At 43.7% G+C, this 27469-nt stretch overlaps 1 protein-coding gene across 1 annotated transcript; it reads right to left on the bottom strand.

Annotated features, from left to right (window-relative positions):
* Positions 1 to 26727, bottom strand: SCD (stearoyl-CoA desaturase). Its single transcript, XM_070751966.1, has 6 exons — positions 26451 to 26727; positions 20518 to 20791; positions 8657 to 8787; positions 6510 to 6715; positions 5216 to 5445; positions 1 to 1364 (listed from the first exon to the last, which is right to left on the bottom strand). Exons 1-6 carry the CDS (start codon positions 26475 to 26477, stop codon positions 1165 to 1167), a joined length of 1068 nt encoding a protein of 355 aa, XP_070608067.1. The 5' UTR covers positions 26478 to 26727; the 3' UTR covers positions 1 to 1164.
* Between the last annotated feature and the right edge of the window lie 742 nt (positions 26728 to 27469).

The following is a 27469-nucleotide window of genomic DNA, read 5'->3' as shown; positions in this document are numbered from 1 at the left end:
CGGGGGCGAGCACACATCCCCTGTTCCACGTTAACAGCCCACCTCTGGTGACCCCCTCATCTTGCCTTCTCAAAACCCTGCAGGCAACTCTTGATAAGGACAAGCAGCAATGACAGGAGCACCCAAAAGGGGGCGCCAACTGCCTAGCACCAACTCAAAATATCAACCGCTACTAACGGGAGCAATCTGTAAAAATTATGCGCGTCCCGTACAAAACGATCATATCTCCTGCCTTCCCAATTCGGTATTACACACGTTTTTCAATTTCTAATACTTTTCAGAACTGCTACGTAGAAATCCAACTTTTTCTACCAGAAAAAGAAAGAGAGTGTGTCAACAGCAGAAGGGAAATGACTTAAACAGCCAATCCTGAACTTTTTACTCATCCTAAGGAAGGAAGTTTCTACTTTGGTACCAGTCTTCCAATCCTCCTAAAAATCTTCTTCCAACCAAGAGCCACACGGATTGGGATGTTTTATCAGTTGCTAAGGAGGGACGGAGAGAAAACAAGAGAAGAGAGAAAGAAACGTTTGCGGGGAAGGAGTGGAAAGGACATAGAAAAGCAGCCTCCAAGGTCAGTTTGGGGAGAGGGCGGGGGGCTAGCGGGAAGGAGGCCATGCCCTATGCCTTGAATATATATATATTGTTTCAAAACACAATACTGGATTTAAGTATTTAAGTATAAATCACCCATTGAAGCGTCCTGAACACATCGCTTGGTAGTTATGTGGCACTGTGCAAAGCATTTAAAAGGGGGGCTTTGGAAAAAAACGAGTGAATTGCCCACCCACGAAAGCATAAAACAGCTGCAATATCCAGGCCGCTTAGTTTAGCTGCTCTGGGGGGCAACCCTGACCGTTCGCATCTAATGTATGCACAGGGAAACCCCTCTCATTGGACTCCCCAGCCAAGCAACGCAGCTGGGTAGGCAACACACCTGAGCAGAGGGCCAGGGGAAAAAGCCTCCAAAACAGCCACACCTGGAGGTCTTTCGGAGGGCAACGGCTGCTTGGACGCTTCACTCGCAGCAATGCCCTTGGCGAAGCCCCCTCCCCAGTTTTATGCTTTGCACAGTCCCGATAGCTAGTGAACAGATCAAATATATGACCAGGTTGTTGGAAAAAAAGGAGAAAGGAAAGATCGGGGGGCGGGAGACCCCGATTTTCAGCCGGTCTGGTGGCTTCCATCCCCAGTCCGAATTTTTCGAGCCAAGACGGTCTCCTTCGCCACTTTCTTGCAGTGATGGGCCAAGCCAAGGAAGCACATGAGGTCGATAAAGCTAGTGGTGAAATTCCACCGCCAGCCATATTCACTGGTTGAGTAATCAAAGGGGAACGTGTGGTGGTAATTATGGAAGCCTTCTCCTAAAGAGAGAGAGAGAAAGGGGGGAAAAACAAGAACATTGTAAGAAACAACACCCATTTCTCCTTCTTATTCCTAGACGTAGCCACCTCTGCTCAGTGTGTTTGTTGGATTTGTATGCTGCCCCTCTCTGAAGATTCGGGGCAGCTTACAACATATTATTATTATTATTATTATTATTATTATTAATAATAATAATAATAATAATAATTAGATTTCTATGCCGTCCCTCTCCGTAGACTCGGAGCGGCTCCCACCAATAACAAAGACAATATGAGAACAAATCTAATAATTTAAAAAACACTAAAAACCCCATTATTAAAAGCAAACATACACACAAGCATAGTTCCCTCTAAGCTGAGCAGTGAGCAATCGCTCACTTACAAATCATCATCAACTCAGAGTTTTCCAAACCTGCCCAGAAGCCGAGAGGGAAAGAGTGAGAGGGAAGGAGAGAGAGAGGAAGAGAGGAAGAGAGAGAAACAGATAGAAAAAAGAGAGGAAGGAAAAGAGAAAGAAAAAGAATGGGAGTAAGGAAGAGAGAAAGAAAATCAACATCTAGTTTGAAACTAGCTCAACTATTTAAGTGGCATTTTGGTATTGATAGAGTTGCCCTATGATGAGCTCACTGTTATAGACACACAGGACAGTATTTTATTTTGAAATTCTCTCAGGCAAAACAGGGTGGGGTTTTTGTTTGTTTGTTTGTTTATTTATTTATTCTGTGCTGCCCCGTCCCGAAGGGTCTGCCGCTCAGACACTATACTTTTCCGCCCACCCCCCAAAAAAATTAGAGGAAACACTGCACACAAGCATACCATATAAAAACAGTAGGTTACAATAAGATTAAATCCAATGAAATTAAAATTACACAACTATCTAAAATCCCTAGTTATATTAAAATAAATCATATCTCAAAAAAGAATTTATTTATTTATTTATTTATTTATTTATTTATTAGATGTGTATGCCGCCCCCCTCCGTAGACTCGGGGCGGCTCCCACCAATAACAAAGACAATATGAGAACAAATCTAATAATTTAAAAAACACTAAAAACCCCATTATTAAAAGCAAACATACACACAAGCATACCATACAAAAACAGTGGGTTACAATAAGATTAAATCCAATTAAATTAAAATTACACAATTATCTAAAATCCCTAGTTATATTAAAATAAATCATATCTCAAAAAAGATATTTGACAGAAGAACAGTAAGCCTCAGATCACCATATAGTTTATCACACAAGATGTGTATATGTTAAAAACCTCTTTTCTTTTCTCTTTTGGGATTGATGTAAGCTCCCTGATTTCTTATTACTTTTTCAACCCATGTGCTATAAAATTAAAAGTTATTACGAATGTATACCAAAAATCGGCAATGATCTGGAAATAGATGTATTTCTATATGTAATAAAAGTGAAAGCAAGTGAAATCTCGCGTGAGGATGCTTTGCACGTCTCTGATATAAGCGATGCTGAGGGGGGAAAAGAGCTATGTCGTGGTGGTGCAGTGGTCAGAATGCAGTACTGCAGGCTACTTCTGCTGACTACCAGCAGTTTGGCAGCTCGATTCTCAACGGCTCAACGTTGACTCAGCCTTCCGTTCCTTCCTAGGTCGGTAAAATTAGATTGTTGGGGGGGCAATTTGTGCTGTTTAATTTAATTTAATTTAATTTATTAGATTTGTATGCTGCCCCTCTCCGAAGACGCGGGGCAGCTCACAACAAGAATATATACAGTAAACAATAATACAAACCCAATTAATAAAAGTAGAATTAAAACCCCTTAATATTAAAAACAATCAACGCGACACAGTCATACCATTCTCAAGCGCTATAGTCAGAAGAGAGGGGGGAGTCTTTAACACCTTGCGGAAGACGGGGAGGGTGGGGGCTATTCAAATCTCCGGGGGGAGTTGATTCCAGAGGGCCGGGGCCGCCACAGAGAAGGCTCTTCCCCTGGGTCCCGCCAGCCGACAGTGTTTAGTCGATGGGGCCTGGAGAAGGCCAACTCTGTGGGACCTGACTGGACCCTGGGATTCGTGCGGCAGAAGGCGCTCCCTTCTACATGTCTACATTTCCCAATACCCAGAGATCGTTGTGGCACCAAAGCCTGCTTGAAGGGCAGTTGCTACACATCAGAAGGGAGTTTTCAAAGGGGCCGAGAGTGAGGAAATGAGCTCTGGTGGCGTTTCCATTCCTGTTCTTGAGAGAGAGGGAAAAAATCTCTGTCCAATATTTTATTTTGGGCAGGGCAAAAAGCAGTGCCTTAAAAAACTAGATAAGCTTTTTAAGGCTCTCCTTTTAGCTTTTAAAGCCACCACACCTTGAATTGGACCCATTTTTCTTGTTTCTCGCTGGAACAGACCTAAGCTGCTTAAGCCACTCGTTTCACCACAGAAGCCCATAAGACAAAGCTGGAGAGGAACGACTTGAAAAAGCTGCAAGCAAGAACAGCTGATCTTCCCCAATGATGTGCAACCCTTCGTAACTAAAACAGGCCTTTAAAACTTATCATCCACTGTAGCAGGATTCAGATCTGTATTGCCAATCTAGGAGAAAATATAAATCTTTCTCTTGGTGCCTTTGGAAAAAAGGCTCTCCAGGTGAAAAACAAAAGCCCTTGGTCACCAAGGAAGGTCTTTTGAAAACCTGCCATTGTATGAAGGATCTCTCTCTCTCTCTCTCTACCTACCTACAATATCTATCTATCTATCTATCTATCTATCTATCTATCTATCTATCTATCTATCTATCTATCTATCTATCTAATTTAAATGCCGCCCGCTCCAAGGACTTGAGGCGGCTTAAAACATATAGGAAAGAATATAAATCCAATTAATTAAAATTAATAATCCAAAAAAACCCTAAAAACCAATTAAAATACTCTCATTCCCATTCAGTCAACAAGCTCACAATACATTCATCAGCCAGGGGGGCTACAGTCTAATGATCCCAGGCCTGGCGGCATAGATGAGCCTTCAGACTCTTATGAAAGGCAAGGAGGGTGGGGGCAATGCAAATCCCGGGGGGGAGCTGACTCAAGAGGGCTGGGGCCACCTCAGGGAAGGCTCTTCCCCAGGCCCCGCGAAGCAACATTGCCTAGTTGACGAGACCTGGAGAAGGCCGACTTGGTGGGCCCTTACCGTTGGTGGTATTCTGGTCTGATGCCATGCAGGGCTTTGTAGGTCATAAGTAACACTTTGAATCGCGTCTGGAAACCAATTAGCAGCCAATGCAGACCGCGGAGTGTTGGAGAGACGTGGGCATGTCTAGGAAGGCCCATGATTGCTCGTGCGACTGCATTCTGCACGATTTGAAGTTTCCGATCACTCTTAGCCCCATGTAGAGGATGAACTGTTCAAGCAAGAGCCTTCTCTGTGGTGGCCCCGGCCCTCTGGAACCAACTTCCCCCAGAAATTAGAATTGCCCCCACCCTCCTTGCCTTTCGTAAGCTACTTAAAACCCACCTCTGCCGCCAGGCATGGGGGAACTGAGATGCTCTTTCCCCCTAGGCCTTTACAATTTTGTGCATGGTATCTCTGTATGTATGTTTGGTTTTTATAATTATGGGTTTTTAACTGTTTTTAGTATTGGATTATTATTGTACGCTGTCTTATTATTGCTGTGAGCCGCCCCGAGTCTCCGGAGAGGGGCGGCATACAAATTCAATAAATAAGTAAATAAATAAATAAATAAATAAATAAATAAATAAGGATTAGCTCTTTCTAGAGTGGCCTTGATCTTCATTAGATCACCGATGGAGAATAAATTAAAATCAGAGCTGAAGCACACAATCTACCCCACCACTACTCACGGCCCCTGGTCGGCTTCTTTACCCCATACGTACCCAAAGCTCCAAACACCACAAAGTGATTTTCTCTGGGGTTGATATGGCGATCATACGGCCGATTGCCATACATGTGGGCCACGCTGTTCACCAGCCAACTGGCATTGAGGGTCGACGTGTAGCGCAGGACGGACAACAGGAAGCTGACGAGGAAGGATTCTCCCCAAAAATACCAAGGGACGAAGGAAGGCAGCGCGAAGCACATGAGCACCACCGACTTCTTGTAATGCCTGAGAAGGAAAAACCATGCATTCATGTACCAAGCGGTGAAGCAGCATGGAAATCACAGCAGCACCCTAACTTCTACATTTCCAATTAAGAAAATATTTGTGATACAAGCACCTGGATGGTTAAAAAATCGGCATCTGAACAATGGCGTGGACATTCATGCAACCAGATCTCTGCTTTTGTTGTTGTTATTATTATTTTATCAACAATACAACACAGCAAACGTGATCACCAGTCTGGATTTTGTATTTCATCACCGGTCAGGCGCTTCCAAAGCACCTAGGATTGCGTGATGTTGTGGCGAATTATGTGTGCCAATCTCAGTAAAGCGGCCTTTTGCAATTGACAGATTTTGTCAATTCCGATGGTTTTCAAATGTCCGCTAAGATCCTTTGCGCCCAGTGTGCCAAGTACCACTGGGACCACGTTCACTGGCTTATGCCAGAGTCGTTGCAGCTCGATTTTTAGATCTTCGTATTTCACTAATTTCTCTAGCTGCTTCTCCTCAATTCTGCTGTCCCCTGGGATTGCGATGTCGATGATCCATACTTTCTTTTTCTCCACGATCACAATTATTATTATTATTATTATTATTATTACTACTACTATTATTTTGCCACAGTGCAGTAGCACAGCTTTCCACTTCAAGACTACTAAAGTTTCATTCATAAGCAGTCAATCTTCAAGTTTAAAATTAATAACTAAAAAAAATCGGAAATTCTGCCCTGTCATGACAATTGTTGGAACATTCTGGAAATTGTAGGTTTAATTTGGGCCGATCACTTTTTAAACCGATAAACAATCTTGATGTTTACACAGTTCTGATGTACTGTAGGAAATGGAACTTAGTATGCAGAAAATAAAAAGAATAATTCAACAGAGGAATTATTAATGGCTCAGGCATTTTAAGTCTCCAGCCCAACAATAAATATTTATGCTCAATTACCAATTCAACATCCGACAACAGTTGCAACAGATGATGAAAAGAATTTAGCTGACATTATAATTTAGTCCCTTTTCCCAGATCTCTTTTACTTCCTCTTCTTGCAAATGACCCCTTGCTCACCTCCGCTGGAACATCACAACCTTGTCAGCTTTCAGGTCAGACAAGTCCAACTTCTGTCCTTTTTCGATGACATCGGGGTGTTTGCGGACCAACAGCCAGCCAATATGAGCGAAGAAAAACCCCCGCTTCGCATTGTGGGGGTCTGCATCGGTCTCGGAGAATTTGTGGTGCACGCGGTGGTCTCGAGCCCACTCGTAAATGTCATTCTAGAGGAAGCACAAAGAGAATCATTCGAACAACGTTTGAAAGGGGAACGTTCTTAAGATTTTCTCCCTGCCTATCCCTGAAGCAGTGATGGCGAACCTTTTTTCCCGAAAGAGCGTGGGTGTGGACTATCGCGCATGCATGAGTGCCCACACCCATATTCAATGGCTGGGGAAGATGAAAACAGCTCCCCCCCCCCCGGCCTGTGCGGTGGCCTTCTGCAACTCTCTGCCAGTGAAAACGGAGCTCGGGAGGGCCGCCTACAGCCCTCACAAGCTCCATTTTCACTGGCAGAGGCACCGCAGGCTCTTTCATTGTTTCTCTCTGCAAAGAATGTTTTCCAAGACCTAAGTCTTTGCAGGGGTTTTTTCATTGCTCTAATTTGCTCCGAATAAGTTTCTTTCCAGCCGTAACCAGGTGCTAATGATGTTCCCAGCTCTTACTGGCTTGCAAGATCTTTCATTGTTACTCTCTGCAAAGAATGTTTTCCAAACTGTGTCTTTGATTTTTTTCCCCATTATCTATTTGCTTCAAATGTTTCTTTCCAGCCGTAACCAGGTGCTAATGATGTTCCCAGCTCTTACTGGCTTGCAAGCTCTTTCATTGTTTCTCTCTGCAAAGAATGTTTTCCAAACTGTGTCTTTGATTTTTTTCCCCCATTATCTATTTGCTTCAAATGTTTCTTTCCAGCCGTAACCAGGTGCTAATGATGTTCCCAGCTCTTACTGGCTTGCAAGCTCTTTCATTGTTTCTCTCTGCAAAGAATGTTTTCCAAACTGTGTCTTTGATTTTTTTCCCCATTATCTATTTGCTTCAAATGTTTCTTTCCAGCCGTAACCAGGTGCTAATGATGTTCCCAGCTCTTACTGGCTTGCAAGCTCTTTCATTGTTTCTCTCTGCAAAGAATGTTTTCCAAACTGTGTCTTTGATTTTTTTCCCCATTATCTATTTGCTTCAAATGTTTCTTTCCAGCCGTAACCAGGTGCTAATGATGTTCCCAGCTCTTACTGGCTTGCAAGATCTTTCATTGTTACTCTCTGCAAAGAATGTTTTCCAAACTGTGTCTTTGATTTTTTCCCCCATTATCTATTTGCTTCAAATGTTTCTTTCCAGCCGTAACCAGGTGCTAATGATGTTCCCAGCTCTTACTGGCTTGCAAGCTCTTTCATTGTTTCTCTCTGCAAAGAATGTTTTCCAAACCCGGTCTTTGATATTTTTTTTTCATTCTCTATTTGCTTCAAATGTTTCTTTCCAGCTGTAACCAGGTGCTAATGATGTTCCCAGCTCTTACTGGCTTGCAAGCTCTTTCATTGTTACTCTCTCAGAATAAAGGTTTTTTTAATCCCTTAGCTAGGGGATAAAATAATGTGCTGAAGCTGACCAGACTAAGGACGCTAGCTAGATAAGCAGATTCTTTTCCTTATTTTTCTCCCCAAAAACCAAGGTGTGTCTTATACTCCGGTACATCTTCTACTCCGAAAAATATGGTACCTTGGTTTTTACATTTTTAACTTTTTATTCTATTATTGTTTTTCGAACTTTTGAACATTTATTGTATTGGAAGCTGCCCAAAACCGGTCTATAGTGAGACAGGCGACACAGAAATCCAATAAATAATTTCCATTTGACCAAGTCGCAGGATGATATTGGCTACCTGAGAGTTGGTGACACATCAGACAGCAGTGGCTGGAAGTCTTCATCAGCCAAACGTTTTGAAGATTGGTCTGAATTTTGATGGCATGTAAATGATAGTTTAGAGCTATAAACTATCATTTGCATTCCATCAAAATTCATTAAAAACTAAATTAATTAAAAACTGAGTGAGCAAAACCAAACGCAAACTAGAAACTTGTCTATAACAATACAGGAGGAAGTTTTCATGTTCTTCTGCATGAGTTGCCCAAATTCTTTATGGAGTTCGGCTGCTCTGCCATAATTCCTACCTGAAAAGCCATGGAGTTGACTATGGCCAAGAATATTCGAAGAGGCACAGTGGCTTTGTAAGACCGGTGACTCCAAAGCCGGTGGGCTCCAGCTGTTACTCCAAGACCACCCAAAGTGAAGCACAAAAGAGCTGTAGAAGAAAAAGGGGAGAGGAAAAACTGTCAAAAGGATATAACCGATACCTTAGTAAAACTCAGGTATAGCTTCCATAAACACTCAATTTACAAAAACTTTCTTCAAGATTTTAAAAAGATATACAGTGGTACCTATACCTAAAAATGCCTCTACTTATGGACTTTTCTAGATAAGAACCGGGTGTTCAAGATTTTTTTGCCTCTTACAAACCTGTGCCTCCAAAACTGTAACTGGAAAAGGCAGGGAGAAGCCTCCACGGGGCCTCTCTAGGAATCTCCTGGGAGGAAACAGGGCCGGAAAAGGCATGGAGAAGCCTCCGTGGGGCCTCTCCAGGAATCTCCTGGAAGGAAACAGGGCCGGAAAAGGCTGGGGGAATCTTCTATGGCGTCTCTCTAGGAATCTCCTGGGAGGAAACAGGGCCAGAAAAGGCAGAGAGAAGCCTCCATGGGGCCTCTCTAGGAATCTCCTGGGAGGAAACAGGGCCTCCACCCTCCCTGTGGTTTCCCCAATCGCACGCATTATTTGCTTTTACACTGATTCCTATGGGAGAAATTGCTTCTTCTTACAAACGTTTCTACTTAAGAACCTGGTCATGGATATGAATTAATAAGTTCATAAGTAGATACCACTGTACTTCAGATGAAATAATTTCTGTTCAGCTAACTAACAATGCAACTTGGAAACTATCTCCTCTAGATAGTTGTCTGTGTTCTTTCTAGTCACTTCCACTACAAAATCACATAAAACTTTCATTCCTTGGGTAGGAATTAGATGCCTTCTATCCCAGATGTTCTGAAATAACCCCATTATCCATGGAACTCCAAGAGCCTGAACTGTATGACTCTCATGAGCTAACATGATTGAGAGTTGCTTCGATACCACAAGTGATTAATTATCCCATTCCAAATCACTTTTCATTAGATTATCACGCTAACTCATAACCATAAGTACTCACGCCAAAGGCAAAATTACAAAACATCGTGTCTGGCAATTCCTTAAGCGGATTCTTGCATAAATCACTTCAATCTAGTCAGGTGACTTTTGGGGTTTTGTTTCTTTGTTTGTGGTTCACAAGGCATCCTATCTAGTCTACTCATCAGAGACAGAAGTATCTGGATCTTGTCAACTTTAACTGCAGTTCTTTACTCGCTAGGCTTGGCCTGGAAACCATTTTTCGCAAAACTGGGACAGAGGGGCATGGATTCGGGAGGCCAAAAATGGCGGTATTCGGTGTATAAGACGCACCAACATTTCCACCCTCTCTTAGAGGGGAATAGGGTGCGTCCTACACTCCAAAAATACGGTAATTAAAAAATAAAGAACAAGAAAAAGAACAAAACCAAGATAGTGATAAAATAAACAACATACAATGTTCCCTCGATTTTCGCGGGTTCGAACTTTGCGAATAGCCTATACCAGAGGACCCCAACCGCCGGTCTGCGGACCAGGACCAGGCCGTTGGGGTTTTTCAGCCGGTCCGCGGCGCCGCTGACAGCTAGCTCTGCGGCCCTGCGCCATATGGCGCTGGAATTTGAAATGAGAAGTGTTGCTGCTCTACAAACATAGGGCAGCAACAGTTCCTTAAGGAAAGGCAGGAAACAAAGGGGCCAATTGCAGGCCCGCTTTCTTCCCTGCCCCTTAAACCCCAGATTTTCTCCTCCCCGCCCCCCGGCAGCCAAACGTTGTTTAGCAGCCGGCGAGTAAGGTAAGAAAATAGTCCGGGAGGGGGGGGCTGGGCCTGGTAGTGCAGCTCGCTGCTGGGCCTCTCCTCTAACCATCCGTGGGGTGGGGCACTGGGGTTGGGGGCCACGACCGGTGGCCGTGGAAAGTTAACAGGCCTAGTGGCGCAGCCGGCGCTAGGCCTCTAAGCGTCCATGGGGGGGGGCGACCACGGGCTTCCAAAAGGCAAGTGGCCTAGCCTCTTGCTGCCCCCCGCCGCTTAGGCTTTTGTTGCTTCTGGAGGGGTGGGCGCCGATGCCGAAAGCCTCAGCGAGGTTTGGCTGCCGGGGGGGGCGGGGAGGATTAAATCCTCCCCCCCACCAGGAGCAGCAAAAGCCTAAGCGGCAGGGTGCGCCCTTTGCATTTCGGCATTGGCGCTCTCCCCTCCAGGAGCAGCAAAAGCCTCAGCGACGGATCGCGTCGTTTGCCTTTCGGCTCCATTGCTGAGGCTTTTGCTGCTCGTGGAGGGGAGAGCGCCAATGCCGAAATGCAAAGGGCGCACCCCGCCGCTTAGGCTTTTGCTGCTCGTGGAGGGGGGGTTGGCGGTGCCGATACCAAATGCTTTCCCTCCGCAGTGGGGGGTGCAGGGCAGGCGCAGGCAGCCCCAGGAGACAAAGAGTGAATGAGAGAAAGGAAAGAGAGAGAAAGGGAGGGAGAGAAAGAAGGAGTGAGAGATAGAAAGGATAGAAAGAGGGAATGAGAGAAAGAGGAAATGAAGGAAATGAACCCCACCCCCATATGACCAAAGGCCCTCCCCCCCCGGGCCATGGAAAACTGGTCTAGCTTAAAGCCGGTCCCTGGTGCAAAAAAGGTTGGGAACCTCTGGCCTATACCACGGTTTTTCAAAAAATATTAATTAAAAAATACTTCGCAGTTTTTTTCCTATACCACGGTTTTTCCCACCCGATGATGTCACATGTCATCGCCAAACTAATAATTTTTGCAAATAAGTAACAAAAAAAATAAATATTGTTAATAATTATGTTTATAAATATCAGGATCACCAAGTGTCTTATTCAATGGCGAGTACCAGTAATAATGGCGAGTAAATGGTTGTTAAGGGAATGGGAAATGGTAATTTAAGGGTTTAAAGTGTTAAGGGAAGGTTTGTGATACTGTCCATAGCCAAAAATGGTGTATTTACTTCCGTGTCTCTACTTCACGGAAATTCGACTTTCGCGGGCGGTCTCGGAACGTATCCCCCGCGGAAATAGAGGGAACACTGTACATTTGTGGTTGTTTAAAGCAGTGCTTCCCAACCTTGGCAACTTGAAGATATCTGGACTTCAACTCCCAGAATTCTGGCTGGGGAATTCTGGGAGTTGAAGTCCAGATATCTTCAAGTTGCCAAAGTTGGGAAACACTGGTTTAAAGCATTCATTCTGGGCTGGGGAAGTAATTTTACATAACCACATGGTGGATTATGATTTTAAAAATTCACATATTATAATTGTCAAGTCATAGTGTTGAAATCACATTCATCTGAGGCTGAGAGAATGTGTAGAAATTTGGCTCTTTAGGATCGTCCTCAAGAAAATCCCTAATTAGTAGATGAGAGATACTCAAAAGCAAAATACTTAGGTAAGGAGATTTTCCATTCCCTGAATATATTAATTACTTTATTTGTCAGAAAAAGCCCAACAATGAGTCCAAAATAATAATAAAAGAGAAGATTATTTGTAAATCATTCTTTCCAGAAAGGTCCTCATGTGATTCTCAAAGACAGAGACGGATTACGTGTGGATGTGAGTAATATGGAGACACACCTGAATTGATGACAGCCAATTTGTGGTTGCTTTTCAAAGCTCTTCCAGGAAAAGACATTACACTTGCTATAATTTCCAGCAATGGTTACATAGGATATTCCCACAGCTAGTTTCCTAGAGTGTTCTCAGATTCATTCCCGATAAATTGAAATGATACCACTGGGATATCTTTTGCCTTCCCAGAAGAAACATTTAATAGGACAACTGGGATGTCTTTTATATTCCCAGAAGAAAAGTTTAATAAGACAATCTATATAATAGATTTGAACATGAACCAGAAACAATAGAATAGAATAGAATAGAATATTGGCCAAGTGTGATTGGACACAAAAGGAATTTGTCTTTGGTGCAGATGCTCTCAGTGTACATTAAAAAAAAGAGACATTTGTCAAGAATCCTGAGGTACAACACTTAATGATTGTCAACTGCAAGATGTCACTCTTCAACAAGAGAATAATTATGGAAGCCATGAACAAACATGACGATACCTCCCACCTACCAGACATCTGGAAACTAGCCCAAATCCCAGCCACGAAAACTGACACCAGACCCAGAACACAGGATGCCACCACCAATCACCCTCACCAAACCCATACCCATGCTCCCCCCACAGGCAAAATATAACCACCACCCAGAAGCCAAACCGCAATGGCATCTCCAACTGCTGCATCCCCCTCCGACACCTACATAAAGCAAACTGACACATGCCATAAACACATAGCCAGACCACAAACTCGGAGCCAAACCAAAACCCGTGATGTTACACCATAGACATCACAAAACAGCCGATTAATCTGCAAACAATTGCAACAACCTCTCAGGATGTCACCCCTAATCTACAAACATCAACTGCATGAACTACTCAAGGCGTTGTTACCCCATTAACTAATCAAGAAATGTTGTCGAAATGTTGCCAAGATTTTATCAATCTAACATGGGGAAAGACCTGAATATGCCAAAACCTACATCTCAGAAGAAGTCTGAGAAGAAGAAGAAGGTGCAGAAAAGAGCAACCAAGATGATTAGGGGACTTGAAACCAAGACTTAAGAAGAGAGACTGCGGGAACTGGGCATGGATAGCTTAGAGAAAAGGAGGGCCAGAGGGGACATGATAGCTGTATACAGGTATAATGAGGGGTTGCCACAGAGAGGAGGGGGTCACTCTATTCTCCAGAGCACCAGAGGGCCAGACGAGGAACAACGGCTGGAAGCTGACCAAGGAGAGATTCAACCTAGAAGTAAGGAAGAACTTCCTGACGGTCAGAGCGATCAACCATTGGAACAACCTGCCTGCGGAGGTTGTGAACTCCCCAACTCTGGATACTTTCAAGAGGAGATTGGGCTGCCACTTGGCTGGGGGGCTTTAGGATTCCTGCTCAGGCAGGGGGTTGGACTTGATCACCTGCATGGTCCCTTTCAACTCTAACAATAAATAAATAAATAAAAGTCTATAGATGCTATGTTTGCACCGGGCACAGGCAACAGGAGAGTAAAAGACCCTATTTGGAAGACTGAGTTGAGGTCTAAAAACTAAAACAAAGATACATGGGTGGAACTTTTGGTCAAGGTCTCTCTCTTCCTCCAACTGGCAAGGGCCACTCCCTTCAATCCATCCTGTCCCCTCTCAATGTGTCTCCCTTCGATTCCATACAAACGTTAAAAACACAGCATCCTTTTTTGTCCCCTCCCTATCATTGCAGTGCCTGCCAGCCTCAAAACAGCACTCGGGAGCACTGCACACCAAGACAACTACACACAAGGACAGTTTTTCCTGAACGCCATCACTCCGCTAAACAAATAATTCCCTCACCACTGTCAAACTATTCACTAAGGCTGCACTGCTATTACTATTAGTCTTCTCATCGTTCCTATCACCCATCTCCTCCCACTTATGACTGTATGACTTAACTTGTGGCTTGTATCCTTACAACTTATATTAACATTGATTTTTTCCCCCTGATTGCTTATTTGTACCCTGTGACAATCATTAAGTGATTCTTGAGAAATATATATTTTCTTTTATGTATTCTGCTGCACGAATCCCAGCGACCAGTTAGGTCCCACAGAGTGGCCTTCTCCGGGTCCCATCAACTAAACAATGTCGTTTGGCGGGACCCAGGGGAAGAGCCTTCTCTGTGGCGGCCCCAGCCCTTTGGAACCAACTCCCCCCAGAGATTAGAATTGCCCCCACCCTCCTTGCCTTTCGTAAGCTTCTTAAAACCCACCTCTGTTGTCAGGCATGGGGGAACTGAGATATTCTTTCCCCCTAGGCTTCTACAATTTAGGCATGGTATGTTTGTATGTATGTTTGGTTTTATAATAAGGGGTTTTTTTTAGTTGTTTTAGCATTGGATTGTTACATGCTGTATTTATCACTGTTGTTAGCCGCCTCGAGTCTACGGAGAGGGGCGGCATACAAATCCAATAAATAAATAAATACTGAGAATATCTGCACCAAAGACAAATCCCTTGTGTGTCCAGTCACACTCGGCCAATAAAGAATTCTATTCTATTCTATTCTCTACATCCCACTCCTGTTCTGTGCTGTTTCTTTCTCTGCCAGATGTGTTCTATAACTTGCCATTCCCCTCTGCCACCTTCTCCCCTGTTTCCTTGTCAAATGCAGCCTCTTCCTCTTTCAGGTCCTCCTAAGTTACTTCCACTTCTCCTGTCAATTTCTCCAATGTAGTTTCCTTCTAATCTTTACTTTTACCAAGTAATGGGAAATGCCAGCTTTGGCCCTTTCTTTCTTTGACTTCTTAAGGATGTCTTTTGATCCATGTGCCTCCTGAGAAGCAAATCTAAGACTAAGATTGCCAAAGCTGTTGGCCATCCAGGTTGCCACTTGATCAGAAAATGTCCAGGTTTCAAATATTCAACACACAGGGATATTTTCCATAGCTACGGTTATGAATATGAATATCTCTCTGCTGGGTGTTTTTAGTGCCTGTCAACAAAGCTCAGATTTGGAGCAGTCAAAGAAAAAGGAACCAACCCTTAACTGAATGTTCAATTGTCCTAAAAAAATTATAAAGGTGAAAATAGATAGGCTTGATAGGTGGCTTTCTATCTAGGCCTGTATTTAGAAGGCTACGTGGAGTCAAAGAAGCCTGTAATTAAGAATATTCTGTACCATTATGACCGTTTTAATTTCTACTTCTCAAGTAAATGCAATTCCCAGTTTGAACGGGCTTTTGTGCAATTGTTCAAACACTTGCCGTATTTTTTGGAGTATAAGATGCACCTTTTTCCTCCCTAAAAGAGGCTGATAATTTGGGTGCATCTTAAACTCTGAACATAGCTTTTTTTTAGCCCTAACTAGCTGCTAACAATCTTCCCAGCTCTTACCTTGCAGGCTCTTTCATTGTTACTCTCTGCAAAGAATGTTTTCCAAACCTTGTCTTTGTAGGGTTTTTTTTTTCATTCGCTATTGCTCTGAATGTTTGTTTCAAGCACTAAAGAGGTACCAACAATGTCCAAACTTACTCACTTGCAAATTCTTTCATTGTTACTCTCTGCAAATAATGTTTTCCAAGCCTTAAATCTTTGCAGGGTTTTTTTTTTCATTCTCTATTGCTCTGAATGTTTCTCTCAAGCACTAAAAAGGTACTAACAATGTTCCCACTTACTCACTTGCAAATTCTTTCATGGTCACTCTCTGCAAAGAATGTTTTCCAAGCCCTAAGTCTTTGCAGGGTTTTTTCATTGCTCTAAGTTGCTCGGAATACGTTTCTTTCCAGCCCTAACAATGTCCCCAGCTCTTACTGCCTCGCAAGCTCTGTCACTGTTACTCTCTGAGAAGAATGTTTTCCAAGCCCTAAGTCTTTGCAGGGTTTTTTCCATTGCTCTACTTGCTCCAAATGTTTCTTTCCAGGTGCTAATGATGTACCCAGCTCTTTATGGCTTGCAAGCTTTTTCACCGTTACTCTCTCTGAATAAAGTTTCTTTAAAGCCCTAACCAGGGGATATAATAACGTGCTGAAGCTGACCAGACTAAAGATGAATATCTGGTAAGCAGATCCTTTTCCCTATTTTCCGCCTCCAAAACTAAGGTGCGTCTTATACTCCGAAAAATACAGTAACTAGATGGAATTTCTTCAGTCAATTCATGTGCTTTTCACTCCTATCCAATCCATCCCCACCACACTCCCTGCACTTTGATTTTCGGGGGACATAATGAAAAAGTGGGGGGTGGGTTACTCAAAAAGCCCTGGAAGACTTTCTTCAACTCCATCTCAGGTGAGGTTTACCTCTTCCCTCTGGATTATCTTTCATCAGGACATTTATTTATTTATTGGATTTGTATGCCGCCCCTCTCCGGAGACTCGGGGCGGCTAACACCAATAGTAAGACAATGTACAATAATAATCCAATACTAAAAACGATTAAAAACCCATTAATATAAAAACCAAACATACACACAGACATACCATGCACAAAATTGTAAAGGCCTAGGGGGAAAGAGCATCTCAATTCCCCCATGCCTGGCGTCAGAGGTGGGTTTTAAGAAGCTTACGGAAGGCAAGGAGGGTGGGGGCAATTCTAATTTCTGAGGGGAGTTGGTTCCAGAGGGCCGGGGCCACCACAGAGAAGGCTCTTCCCCTGGGTCCCGCCAAGCGGCATTGTTTAGTTGACGGGACCCAGAGAAGACCCACTCTGTAGGACCTAACTGGTCGCTGGGATTCGTGCAGCAGAAGGCGGTCCCATGCCCTTATACACCCCACTCATCCACCCTGCTTCTGCTATTGGAGAAAGAACCAACACATTCCCTCTTTAGCTACCTTTAAAAAAATCTGAATAAATTAATTAGCACAAGTAATTATATTTACTGTTTGCGTATTGATTGCATGAAAAATTCAACTGCTAGATCTAAAGTGAAAAACGCATGCATTATAACCATCTTCATATGTAGTTATGTATTTATTTATTAAAAAAAATATTTCTATGCCACCTACACGCCAGGCTCTTGGGAAATAGCGCATCTCAATAGTGGGAAATAACCACACTTGCATTTTAGACAACCTCCATCATTGTGGACATCAAAGCCTTATTACCCTTTCGCTCAACCAACAAAACTTTATAAAACTTGGACGAAGCACTTCGCCACTGAGTTATTTTAGGGAGCAGGTATTCAAAAATGAATTTTTAAAAGGCAAATCATAAACATATATGCCTCTATTTCAGTCTCCAACCACCTTCTGAAGAACTTAGGAATGGTTGATCAACTGGGAAACCGTATTCCATGAATCATTGAACTACCTTCCGTATGCTAGGAAGGAGACATCCTGGAATTATTCCCAGTATTCTATTCTGAAGGACCCGATTTCTCAGAGTGAATCCTGAAGGAAACATGAATCAAACCACTGGGATTTCTGCTTGGTTGTTGACTATGATTAGAGCCCTCCAGATGTTGCTAACATTATACAGTGGTCCCTCTACTTACGAACATAATTCCTTTCGCGACCAGGTTCTTAAGTAGAAACATTTGTAAGAAGAAGCAATTTCTCAATGTAAAAGCAAATAATGTGTGCGGTTGGGGAAACCACAGGGTGGGTGGAGGCCCTGTTTCCTCCCAGGAGATCCCTAGAGAGGCCTGACGGAGGCTTCTCCCCGCTTTTTCCAGCCTTGTTTTCTCTCAGGAGATTCCTAGTTTAGTTTAGTTTATTTAGATTTGTATGCCGCCCCTCTCCGAAGACTCATAGGCTTCTCCCCGCCTTTCCAGCCCTGTTTTCTCCCAGGAGATTCCTAGAGAGGCCCCACGGAGGCTTTTCTTTGCTTTTTCCGGTTACCATTTCAGAGGCTTGGGATTGTAAGCGGAAAATGGCTCTTGAGAAGAGGCAAAAAAATCTTGAACACCCGGTTCCTACCTAGAAAAGTTCGTAAGTAGAGGCGTTTGTAGGTAGAGGTACCACTGTATTGGAGACGTATGGCAGAACAGTAGTCTATGCTGTGGTCCATACTGAACATTATTCAAGGTCCCATTATTAAATACTACATAGAGAAGGGTGGGCTTCAAAAACTTTAGCAAGGAGTTGTCTTCCCGGTTGTTGAGTAGGTGTGGCCATGGCGGGCGTGGCCTAGTGAGGCTCCTGAACCACAGCAGGGGCGTTTTTGCCCTTCCTAGGTTCCAGAAGCTTTCTTTGAGCCTCCGGTAAGACGCAAACAGCCTTCCCAAGCTCCAGAGGCCCTCTGGAGGCTGAAACAGGCCCGTATTCTGAACTTCCACCAGGCCCCTTTTTCACCCCATACTTCCACGCGCCCCCTGCATCCAAAACGGACCCCCTGGGGACTCCTGGGAGGGGCAGGTGGGGCCAATCAGGAGTGGGATTTGGGGGTCCTCCGAACTGCACATAATCTTAGCTAGAGGTTCTCTTGAACCCCCAAGAACCCCTAGCAGCCCACCCATGGGCCTAGTCCTCTTACACATAGCAAAATCCAATGATCTTGAATAGTTCTTACAAAGTTGGGCCTGTTTTTGAACTCACATGGCTGCCCGGAACAGCCTGTTTCTAAATCCAGATGGCTGTGACCCTCCCTGTGGGTATTATGGGGACGTTCGGAGCTCAGAGAAAGAGGAAAGTAACTAACTGAGAACAACAGGAGCCTGTGTAGCAAAGGCAATAAATTGACCCAGATAAATCATTTTTAGACAACCGTTTGTTCAGTATAAAAATGCTGGCCTTAGGCTGGGGGGGTGGGGGGGTAGACATTTTGCAAGGTTCCTTAGATCCCATGATTTTATGACTCCAAGGTATAATCATGATTTATGATTTTACCAGGGGGAAAGCATTTTGAAATTCCCTGACATTTCCCTGTAGCTTGTGGTCTAGTGAAGGCATGGTCGTAGAGGACGTCATACCCAACGGCTCAGCGGTGGAGAAACATCGGTAGCTGAGGAAGTAAGTTGTTGCCACAGTTATGCTCATTTTTGCTGGACTCTGCCAGGCAGCGCGATCCGGTTTCTTTCTTTTACATAATTTCCCCCTGACTTTTAAACATTTTAATAAGTTTGGTTTTTTTCCCCTGATTTATTCTGCTTTTTTCACGAATTCCCTGATAATTCCCGAACCGCCGATTTCCCTGATAATTCCCTGAATTCCAGGTTTGCTGGACACCCTGTTCTACTCTTCCAAGGTAAATCTACAGGACCATCTCTTGCCACATACCTCCCAGGGACCATTTTTCACAAAAAATAAGTTGGCCTCCTCCAGGATCCATCAACTAAGCAATGCAGGTTGGCGGGACCATGGGGGAGGGCCTTATCTGTGGCCGCCCCAACTCTATGGAACCAACTAACCCCCATTGTCCATGCTGCTCCCACCCTACTGGCCTGCCGCAAGGCCACGAAGACCTGGCTTTGCCGGCAGGCCTAGGGGCCATGAATTTTACATCTTTCATAGCTAAACTGTATGAACGGGGTTTAGTTTTAGATATTATATTTGATTTCTTCCTATTGCTTGTATCTTTTTGTATTGTATTATATAGAAATATAGAAGATTGAAGGCAGAAAAAGACCTCCTGGTCCATCTAGTCTGCCCTTATATTATTTCCTGTATTTTATCTTAGGATGGATCTATGTTTATCCCAGGCATGTTTAAATTCAGTTACTGTGGATTAACTACTAGAGGTTTGGTCCAAGCACCTACTACTCTTTCAGTCAAAAAATATTTTGTCCCGTTGCTTCTGATCTTTCCCCCAACTAACCTCAGATTGTGCCCCCTTGTCCTTGGGTTCACTTCCCTCCTGAACCTTATTTAACCCTTTTAACATATTTAAATGTCTCGATCGTGTCCCCCCTTTTCCTTCTGTCCTCCAGACTATACAGATTGAGTTCATGAAGTCTTTCCTGATACGTTTTATGCTTAAGACCTTCCACCATTCTTGTAGCCCATCTTTGGACCCCTTCAATTTTATCCATATCTTTTTGTAGGTGAGGTCTCCAGAACTGAGCACCGGATTCCAAATGGGGTCTCACCAGCGCTCTATACAGCGCTATACATATTATTTTGTAAGCCGCCCTGAGCCCTTGAAGATTGGGCGGCACAGAAGTCAAATAAAATAAAATAAATCAGTGTTTCCCAACCATGGCAACTTGAAGATATCTGGACTTCAACTCCCAGAATTCCCCAGCCAGCATTCGCTGGCTGGGGAATTCTGGGAGTTGAAGTCCAAATATCTTCAAGTTGCCAAGGTTGGGAAACACTGAAATAAATAAATAAAAGAGGGCAGTTTTAACTTACACCACGCCAAAGTGAGTAGCTTGGCAGAAGGGACGAACCAGATGGCATACAGAGCAGTTAGATGAAGAAGAGACATGAGAATAATGTTCCTCCAGACGTATCTCTTTTCAGGCTTCGGGCCCTCTTTCTCACGGTAAGTCTCATCGAAAATGTCGTCGGTCATCTCTCTTTCGGACCCCATTTGCTCGTAAGTGGGATGGACTTTTTCCGCATGAGCTACACCGTTCTGGGTGATGTGCGTAAAGGCAGGCATGGTCGAAAAGTCTGGAGTGATCTGGAAAACAAAGAAAGCCAAGTTACACACAAAGTCTTGTGTCGGCTATCCTCCTCTTTTCTAGGCTCTTCATTGGAACTCTTCAAAGATGGTGCCTGTCTACAAAGTAATGAAACACTTGCATTTTATAAGGTATAACTAGACAAGGACGGTCCCACAGTGTTGGCCTTCTCCGGGTCCCGTCAACTAAACAATGTCGTTTGGCGGGAGCCAGGGGAAGAGCCTTCTCTGTGGCGGCCCCGACCCTTTGGAACCAACTCCCCCCAGATATCAGGGTTGCCCCCACCCTCCTAGCCTTTTGTAAGCTCCTTAAAACCCACCTCTGTCGTCAGGCATGGGGGAATTGACATTTTCCCTCCCCCTAGGCTTATAAAATTTATGCATGGTATGCTAGTATGTATGATTGGTTTCTAAATTGGGGTTTTTTAAATTAACTTAAATATTAGATTTGTTTACATTGTATTATTATTGCTGTGAGCCGCCCTGAGTCTGCGGAGAGGGGCGGCATACAAATCTGATTAATAAATAAATAAATTTGTGATCTGTTAAATACATTTGTAAAGGGCACACCGTATAAGTTACACAGTTTGCTACCAGTAGATATTCAACTCAGGGCGTCCAGGGGGAAAAACATTTTGAAATTCCCCGATAATTTCCCTGTAACTTGCAGTCTAATTAAGGTGCAGTCGTAGAGGACGTCATACCAAACGGCTGAGCCGTGGAGAAATAGTTCTTGCTTCCTTAGCTACCCATGAATTGTGCTCATTTTTGCTTGACTCTACCAGGCAGCGCAATCCATTTTGGTCTTTTAACATGATTTCCCCTGACTTTTAAACATTTTAAGAGTTTGGTTTTCAAATTAGCCACAATTTGAACTGTATTTGAGTTTATCAAAGTGATAAACACTTGATTGGAAACTACGGTACAGTAGTCCCTCACCTATCGCTGGTGTTACGTTCCAGACCTGGCCGCGATAGGTGAAATCCGCGATGGGGAATTTATCGACCGATAGTACTTATTTAAGTATTTATATTGTCATTGTTTGGTAAGTTTTCATTGTTTTAAGTGTTTATAAACCCTTCCCACACAGTATTTATTTTAGATACAGTATTTAAATACAGTATTCACAATTTTAGATTATTATTATTTTTTTAAAACCTGCCGATCAAGTTCGGTGGGCTGTTTAAATTTGCCAATCAACTTCCTCAGAAACCCGCGATGAAGTGAAGCCGCAGTAGGTGAAGCGCGGTATAGCGAGGGACTACTGTACTTAGTTTGATTGGAAAGGGTCTTAATTAGGATCAATCAAGCCTGGAAGGATTAAAACAAGCCAAAGAAAGTCTCAAAAGTGCTTTTTCCAAAAGGCAACTTGGGACTTCCTTGGCTTTTTTTTCTTTGAAAACATTTCCCTTCTCCTCCAAAAAAGCTTCTCCAGTTCTAACTTTTTCAATGCATTTTCGAAAAAGCACCTTTCAGACAACCATGACTTGAGAATTTCCATAGACATTAAGTCAAAAAAAAGGCCCTAACAGACTTCACACAAAGTCGGTAGGGGTTGAACACAAGGTTTCCTCTTTCATCGCCCAAGTAGAGAAACTTCAGCCTTCTTCTTTATTATTTTTATTCTTATCATTGATAACTCAATCCAAAGAAGGATGTTTATTTTTAATTAACTTGCTTGTGAACACAATAGCTTAGTGTCATTAAGATGGGCGGCTATGGAAACTGAATGGATGAATGCATATGAAAAAGACTTGCCTTATGTGAAGTGCATATAGTAATAGAAAGAGATTTAAGATATAGTTATAGATATAGAAAAGAAGGGACCGCCTTCTGCTGCACGAATCCCAGCGACCAGTTAGGTCCCACAGAGTAGATCTTCTCCGGGTCCCGTCAACCAAAGAATGTCGCTTGGCGGGACCCAGGGGAAGAGCCTTCTCTGTGGCGGCCCCAGCCCTCTGGAACCAACTCCCCCCAGAGATTAGAATTGCCCACACCCTCCTTGCCTTTCGTAAGCTGCTTAAAACCCACCTCTGCCGCCAGGCATGGGGGAATTGAGACCCTCTTCCCCCTAGGCATTTACAATTTATGAATGGTATGTATGTATGTATGTTTGGGTTTTTTTAAAATATTAATGGGTTTTTAATTGTTTCTAACATCAGACTACTATTGTACACTGCTTTATTTTTGCTGTTAGCTGCCCCGAGTCTCCGGAGAGGGGCGGCATACAAATCCAATAAATGAATGAATGAATGAATAAATAAATGTGATAGGATAAATAAAGAGTATAAGTGAAGATATAGAAAAATTACAGTTATTACATATAATCAAATGTGATATTAATTGTGGATTAGACAAAACAAACTGTAGAAAAAAATATAATCTGAGGTTAGTTGGGGGAAAGATCAGAAGCAACATGAGAAAATATTTTACTGAGAGTAGTAGATGCTTGGAACAAACTTCCAGCAGATGTAATTGGTCAATCCACAGTCACTAAATGTAAACATGCCTGGGATAAACATAGATCCATCCTAAGATAAAATACAGGAAAGAGTATAAGGGCAGACCAGATGGACCATGTGGTTTTTTTTCCTGCCATCAATCTTCTATGTTTCTAAATACAGTTTAACTTGCTAGAAATCATATGGAAATATAACACCAAAGCAATTTACTGTAAAAGAAAGGGTTAGAAAGGTTTTTTTTCTCTTTTTTCTCATTTGTTTATATGTTACGGAGTCTATGGAGAGGGGCGGCATGCAAATCTAATAAATAATAATAATAATAATAATAATAATAATAATAATAATGTTTGCATAGGTTTGTTTGCGGTTTGTGGTTTAATGTTTTAAATGTACTTTTTAATAAAATAATAATGATAATGATAATAATAATAATAATAATAATTTATTAGATTTGTATGCCACCCTTCTCCAAAGACTCATTTTTAATGTTTATATTTAATTTTTTTAAAATTTAAAAAAGAAAGGAAAAGACTGTCTCTCCTCCCATTATTGCTAGGTACCGAGACTATGGGTCCTATCCAGCAAAAAGGCCATGTTAGATTGCACCAAGCAAGGGCTGAGGAGGAGATGAAAACAACCATTATTCCGAAAAGGTGAGTAATGCGATGTAACTACAGGGTGCTGCTGTAGTTCAAATATGTAGGGCTGGTTCCTTCTTTTGCCCCAAGGCCTCCTTAAGCCCAGGAAAGCCGGTGCCAGCGCATGGGAGAGGAAACAGACAAAACACACAGTCTCCAGGCCTAGCAGGTGAGCAGGCTCTTCCTCTTTCTCAGCCAAAGGTAGCAGGGCTCGGCCAAAGCCAAAGGGAGCCAGACAGAAAGGGGAGCCCGGCTGTTTTCAGTTCAGGGGAGATATATATATCTATATCTCCCCTGGACTGAAAAGAGAAAGAAGAGAGAGAGATAAAGAAAGAAAAAAGGAAAGAGAAAGACAGACAGACAGACCTCATCATTTAAATCAAAGGGAATACATTTTAAATGTTCCAGAGATCGCAATGGCTGTTGCCTTATTCATTTATAAATACACCTGGAACTCGCATTTTTAGGACAATTCATGATATGTATGTACTGTATATGTATATATGTGTGTGTTAACAATAACATAGCAATAAAATCAGCCATATAATAAAAAGAATAATATCCTACAAAAACCATTCGTACTCATACCCATCATTCATTTTGGCACAGGGGTGGCATTAAGAAAGAATTTGGCTTCTCCAGCTCCCCTTCGATTTAAATGATCAGAGGTCTGTCTTTCTCTTTCCTTTCTTTCTTTCTCTCTCTCTCTTCTTTCTCTCTTTCCTTTCTCTCTCTATCCTTTCTTTTTCTTTCCTTCTTTCCTTTCTTTCTCTCTCTCTCTTTCTTTCCTTTTTTCTTTCTTTCTATCTTTCTCTTTTTTTCTTTCTTTCTTTCTGTCTCTCTTTTTCTTTCGTTCCTTCTTTCTTTCTCTTTCCTTTTTTCTTTCCTTTCTCTCTCTCTCTTTATCTTTCTTTCTTTTTCTTTCCTTCTTTCTCTTTCTTTCTGTCTCTTTTTCTTTCCTTCTTTCTTTCTCTTTCCTTTCTTTCTCTCTCTCCTTTTCTCTTACTTTTCTTCTTTCCTTTCTCTTTTTCTGGCACGATGCAAGTCGCCTAGGTAAGGTTGTAACTGATGTGGAATTTTCTCTGCTATTAGACCTGACTAGGTGGCTCAGTGGCTAAGACACCGAGCTTGTCAATCAAAAAAGACAGCGCTCCCCGGTTTCAGAAATTCAAGAGGCGGGGTGTCGCAGTGGTTAGAGTGCAGCACTGCAGGCTACTTCCGCTAACTGTAGTTCAGCAGTTCAAATCTCACTATCGGCGCAAGGTCGACTCAGCCTTCCATCCTTCCGAGGTGGGTCAAATGAGGACTCAATTGTTGGGGGCAAAAGACCAATTCTGTAAACTGCTTAGAGAGGGTGGGCAAAGCAGTATGAAGCGGCATATAAGTCTTCCTTCCTTCCTTCCTCAGCCTTCCATCCAGCCTCCAGATTGTTGAGGGAAAGAGGCTGATTGATTCTGTAACCTCCTTAGAGGGGGCTGTAAAAGCACTATGAAGCGATATATAAGTCTAAATGCTCTTCCTTACTTTCTCAGTCTTCCCTCCTTCCAAGGTGGGTCAAATGAAGACCCAGATTGTTGGGGGCAAGAGGGCGATTCTGTAAACCACTTAGAGAGGGTTGGAAAAGCACTATGAAGTGGTATACAAGTCTAAATGCTTCTTCCTTCCTCAGTCTTCTGTCCTTCCGAGGTGGGTCAAATGAGGACCCAGATTATTATTATTTATTAGATTTGTATGCTGCCCCTCTCCGAAGTTGTTGGGGGCAAGAGGGCGATTCTGCAAACCGCTTAGAGAGGATTGGAAAAGCACTGTGAAGCGGTAGATAAGTCTAAATGTTCTTTCTTTCTTTCCTCCCTTCCTTCCTCCGCCTTCCGAGGTGGGTCAAATGAGGACCCCAATTGTTGGGGGCCAAGAGGCTGATTCTGTAAACCGCTTAGAGAGGGCTGGAAAAGCACTTTGAAGCGACAGATAAGTCTAAACGCTCTTCCTTCCTTAGCCTTCCCTCCTTCCTAGGTGGCTCCAATGGGGACCCAGATCCTTGGGGGCAAATACGCTGATTCCGTGAACCGCTTAGCGAGGGCTGCAAAAGCACTACCAAGCGGCATATAAGTCTCAACGCTCTCGCTGTCCTTTCCCGGAGATTCCTTTCTTTCTTTGCAAACCGTCCAAGGACCTCGGCGGCGGCCCAAAGCAAGGGGGAGTAACCGGCAAAGCTACGGCAAAGCGCAGGGATCGATGCGCCAAGGAGGGGAAAAAAAAAAGGCCGGCGGAGGAGCATCCTTCCCGAGGCCCCAACACCCCATTGCAGCCTTCCCCCAAAAGCAAGCCAGCGTCTGCCTATCCCCCCCCCCTCCAAGGGGAGCCAGCCGGCCTCCCTTTTCCCCGGCAAAGCCCAGGCTGGGAGCATCCTTCCCGCGGGGGCCACCCCCCCTCAGCCCCTGTACCCTTCGAGGCCGGGCTCCGCTCTCTGCCAGGCTGCAGCGGAGAGCATCCCGCCGTGGCGCAGCGCCTTCTCCGCCGTGGCTGGGCGGGGAGAGCGAGAGGGGCTCCCTCCGTCATTACCTCCTCTTGCAAAAACTGCGAAGGCATCCAAAGAGCCGCGGTCGGCAGCAGCTTTCCCTTTTCTTCCCCCTCTTGCTTTCTCCCGCAGCGGATGCTCGGCGTGGTCTCCGGAGCCTGCGCGCTTCTTCTCCTCCCACCCGGAGTTTTTAAACCGGCCGGCCGCGACCTGCAGTAACCCGCCGCTCGGCGCGACCTTGGCCAGAGAAAGGGGCCGGCGGAGAGGGAGCCGCGCGTGCTGGGCGAGTGCTTGCCCGGGGCCGGTGACGCCTGCAACGCAGGGGTGGGAGGGGGGCGAGGAGGAGGAGGAGGCCGGGGATTGGCTGCCGGGGCTTTGGTGCCACCGGGGCCGCCTCGGGATTGGCTGGCCGCAATCTGCTGTTGGGCAGCCGGCGGTGCAGCGGCCCGGCTTTTTCTCCGCGTTTTCTATTCTCTTTGCTGGCTCAGCCACCGGCGAACAGGCCGGCCACGCCCCTCTCTCTCTCTCTGCCTCGCGCGCGCGCGCCCGCCCGGCCTGGACGCGGGAATATATTTATTTTACCCATTTAATTTATTTTTTTTAATTTAGTCATTTAATGTATTTTTTATTCAATTAATTTATTTTCATTTATTTGATTTATTTTCATTTATTTAATTATATTTATATTATTGATTTTTTTTTATTTTATGTTTTTATTTTATATTTGTTATTTTATTTACCCACGTTTATTTATTTATTAAATTCACTCACTCATTTATTTATTTTTATTTATTTTATTTACTCACTCACTCATTTATTTATTTATGGGTTGATTGATTGATTGATTGGTCTTTTCTGCCGCCCTTCTCCACCGACTCAAGGCGGCCGCACAACAGAAATAAAGGCAATACTGTACAAGTGTGTGGAAATCTTTAATTTTAAATGCCGAAAATTGAATAACCCTAAAAAAACCCCCACCGTTCACCCTAACTGGATCTCGCCACTCTCATAACGTTGGATGTTATTTAATTTAATTTGACTTCTGTGCCGCCCAATCCCGAGG

This window comes from Erythrolamprus reginae, chromosome 5, assembly GCF_031021105.1.
Source record: "Erythrolamprus reginae isolate rEryReg1 chromosome 5, rEryReg1.hap1, whole genome shotgun sequence".
Classification (NCBI taxonomy): Eukaryota; Metazoa; Chordata; class Lepidosauria; order Squamata; family Dipsadidae; genus Erythrolamprus; species Erythrolamprus reginae.
This window is presented reverse-complemented; position numbering and strand designations above follow the sequence as displayed.

Coding starts and splice junctions, on each gene's coding strand:
- SCD (XM_070751966.1), bottom strand. CDS start 26,477: ATGCCTTCGCAGTTTTTGCAAGAGGAG. Junction 8,788..20,517: donor GCTACTCACTTTGGCGTGGT/GTAAGTTAAAAC, acceptor TTTCTTCTACAG/CTCTTTTGTGCTTCACTTTG. Junction 6,716..8,656: donor TCAACTCCATGGCTTTTCAG/GTAGGAATTATG, acceptor TGCTTCCTCTAG/AATGACATTTACGAGTGGGC.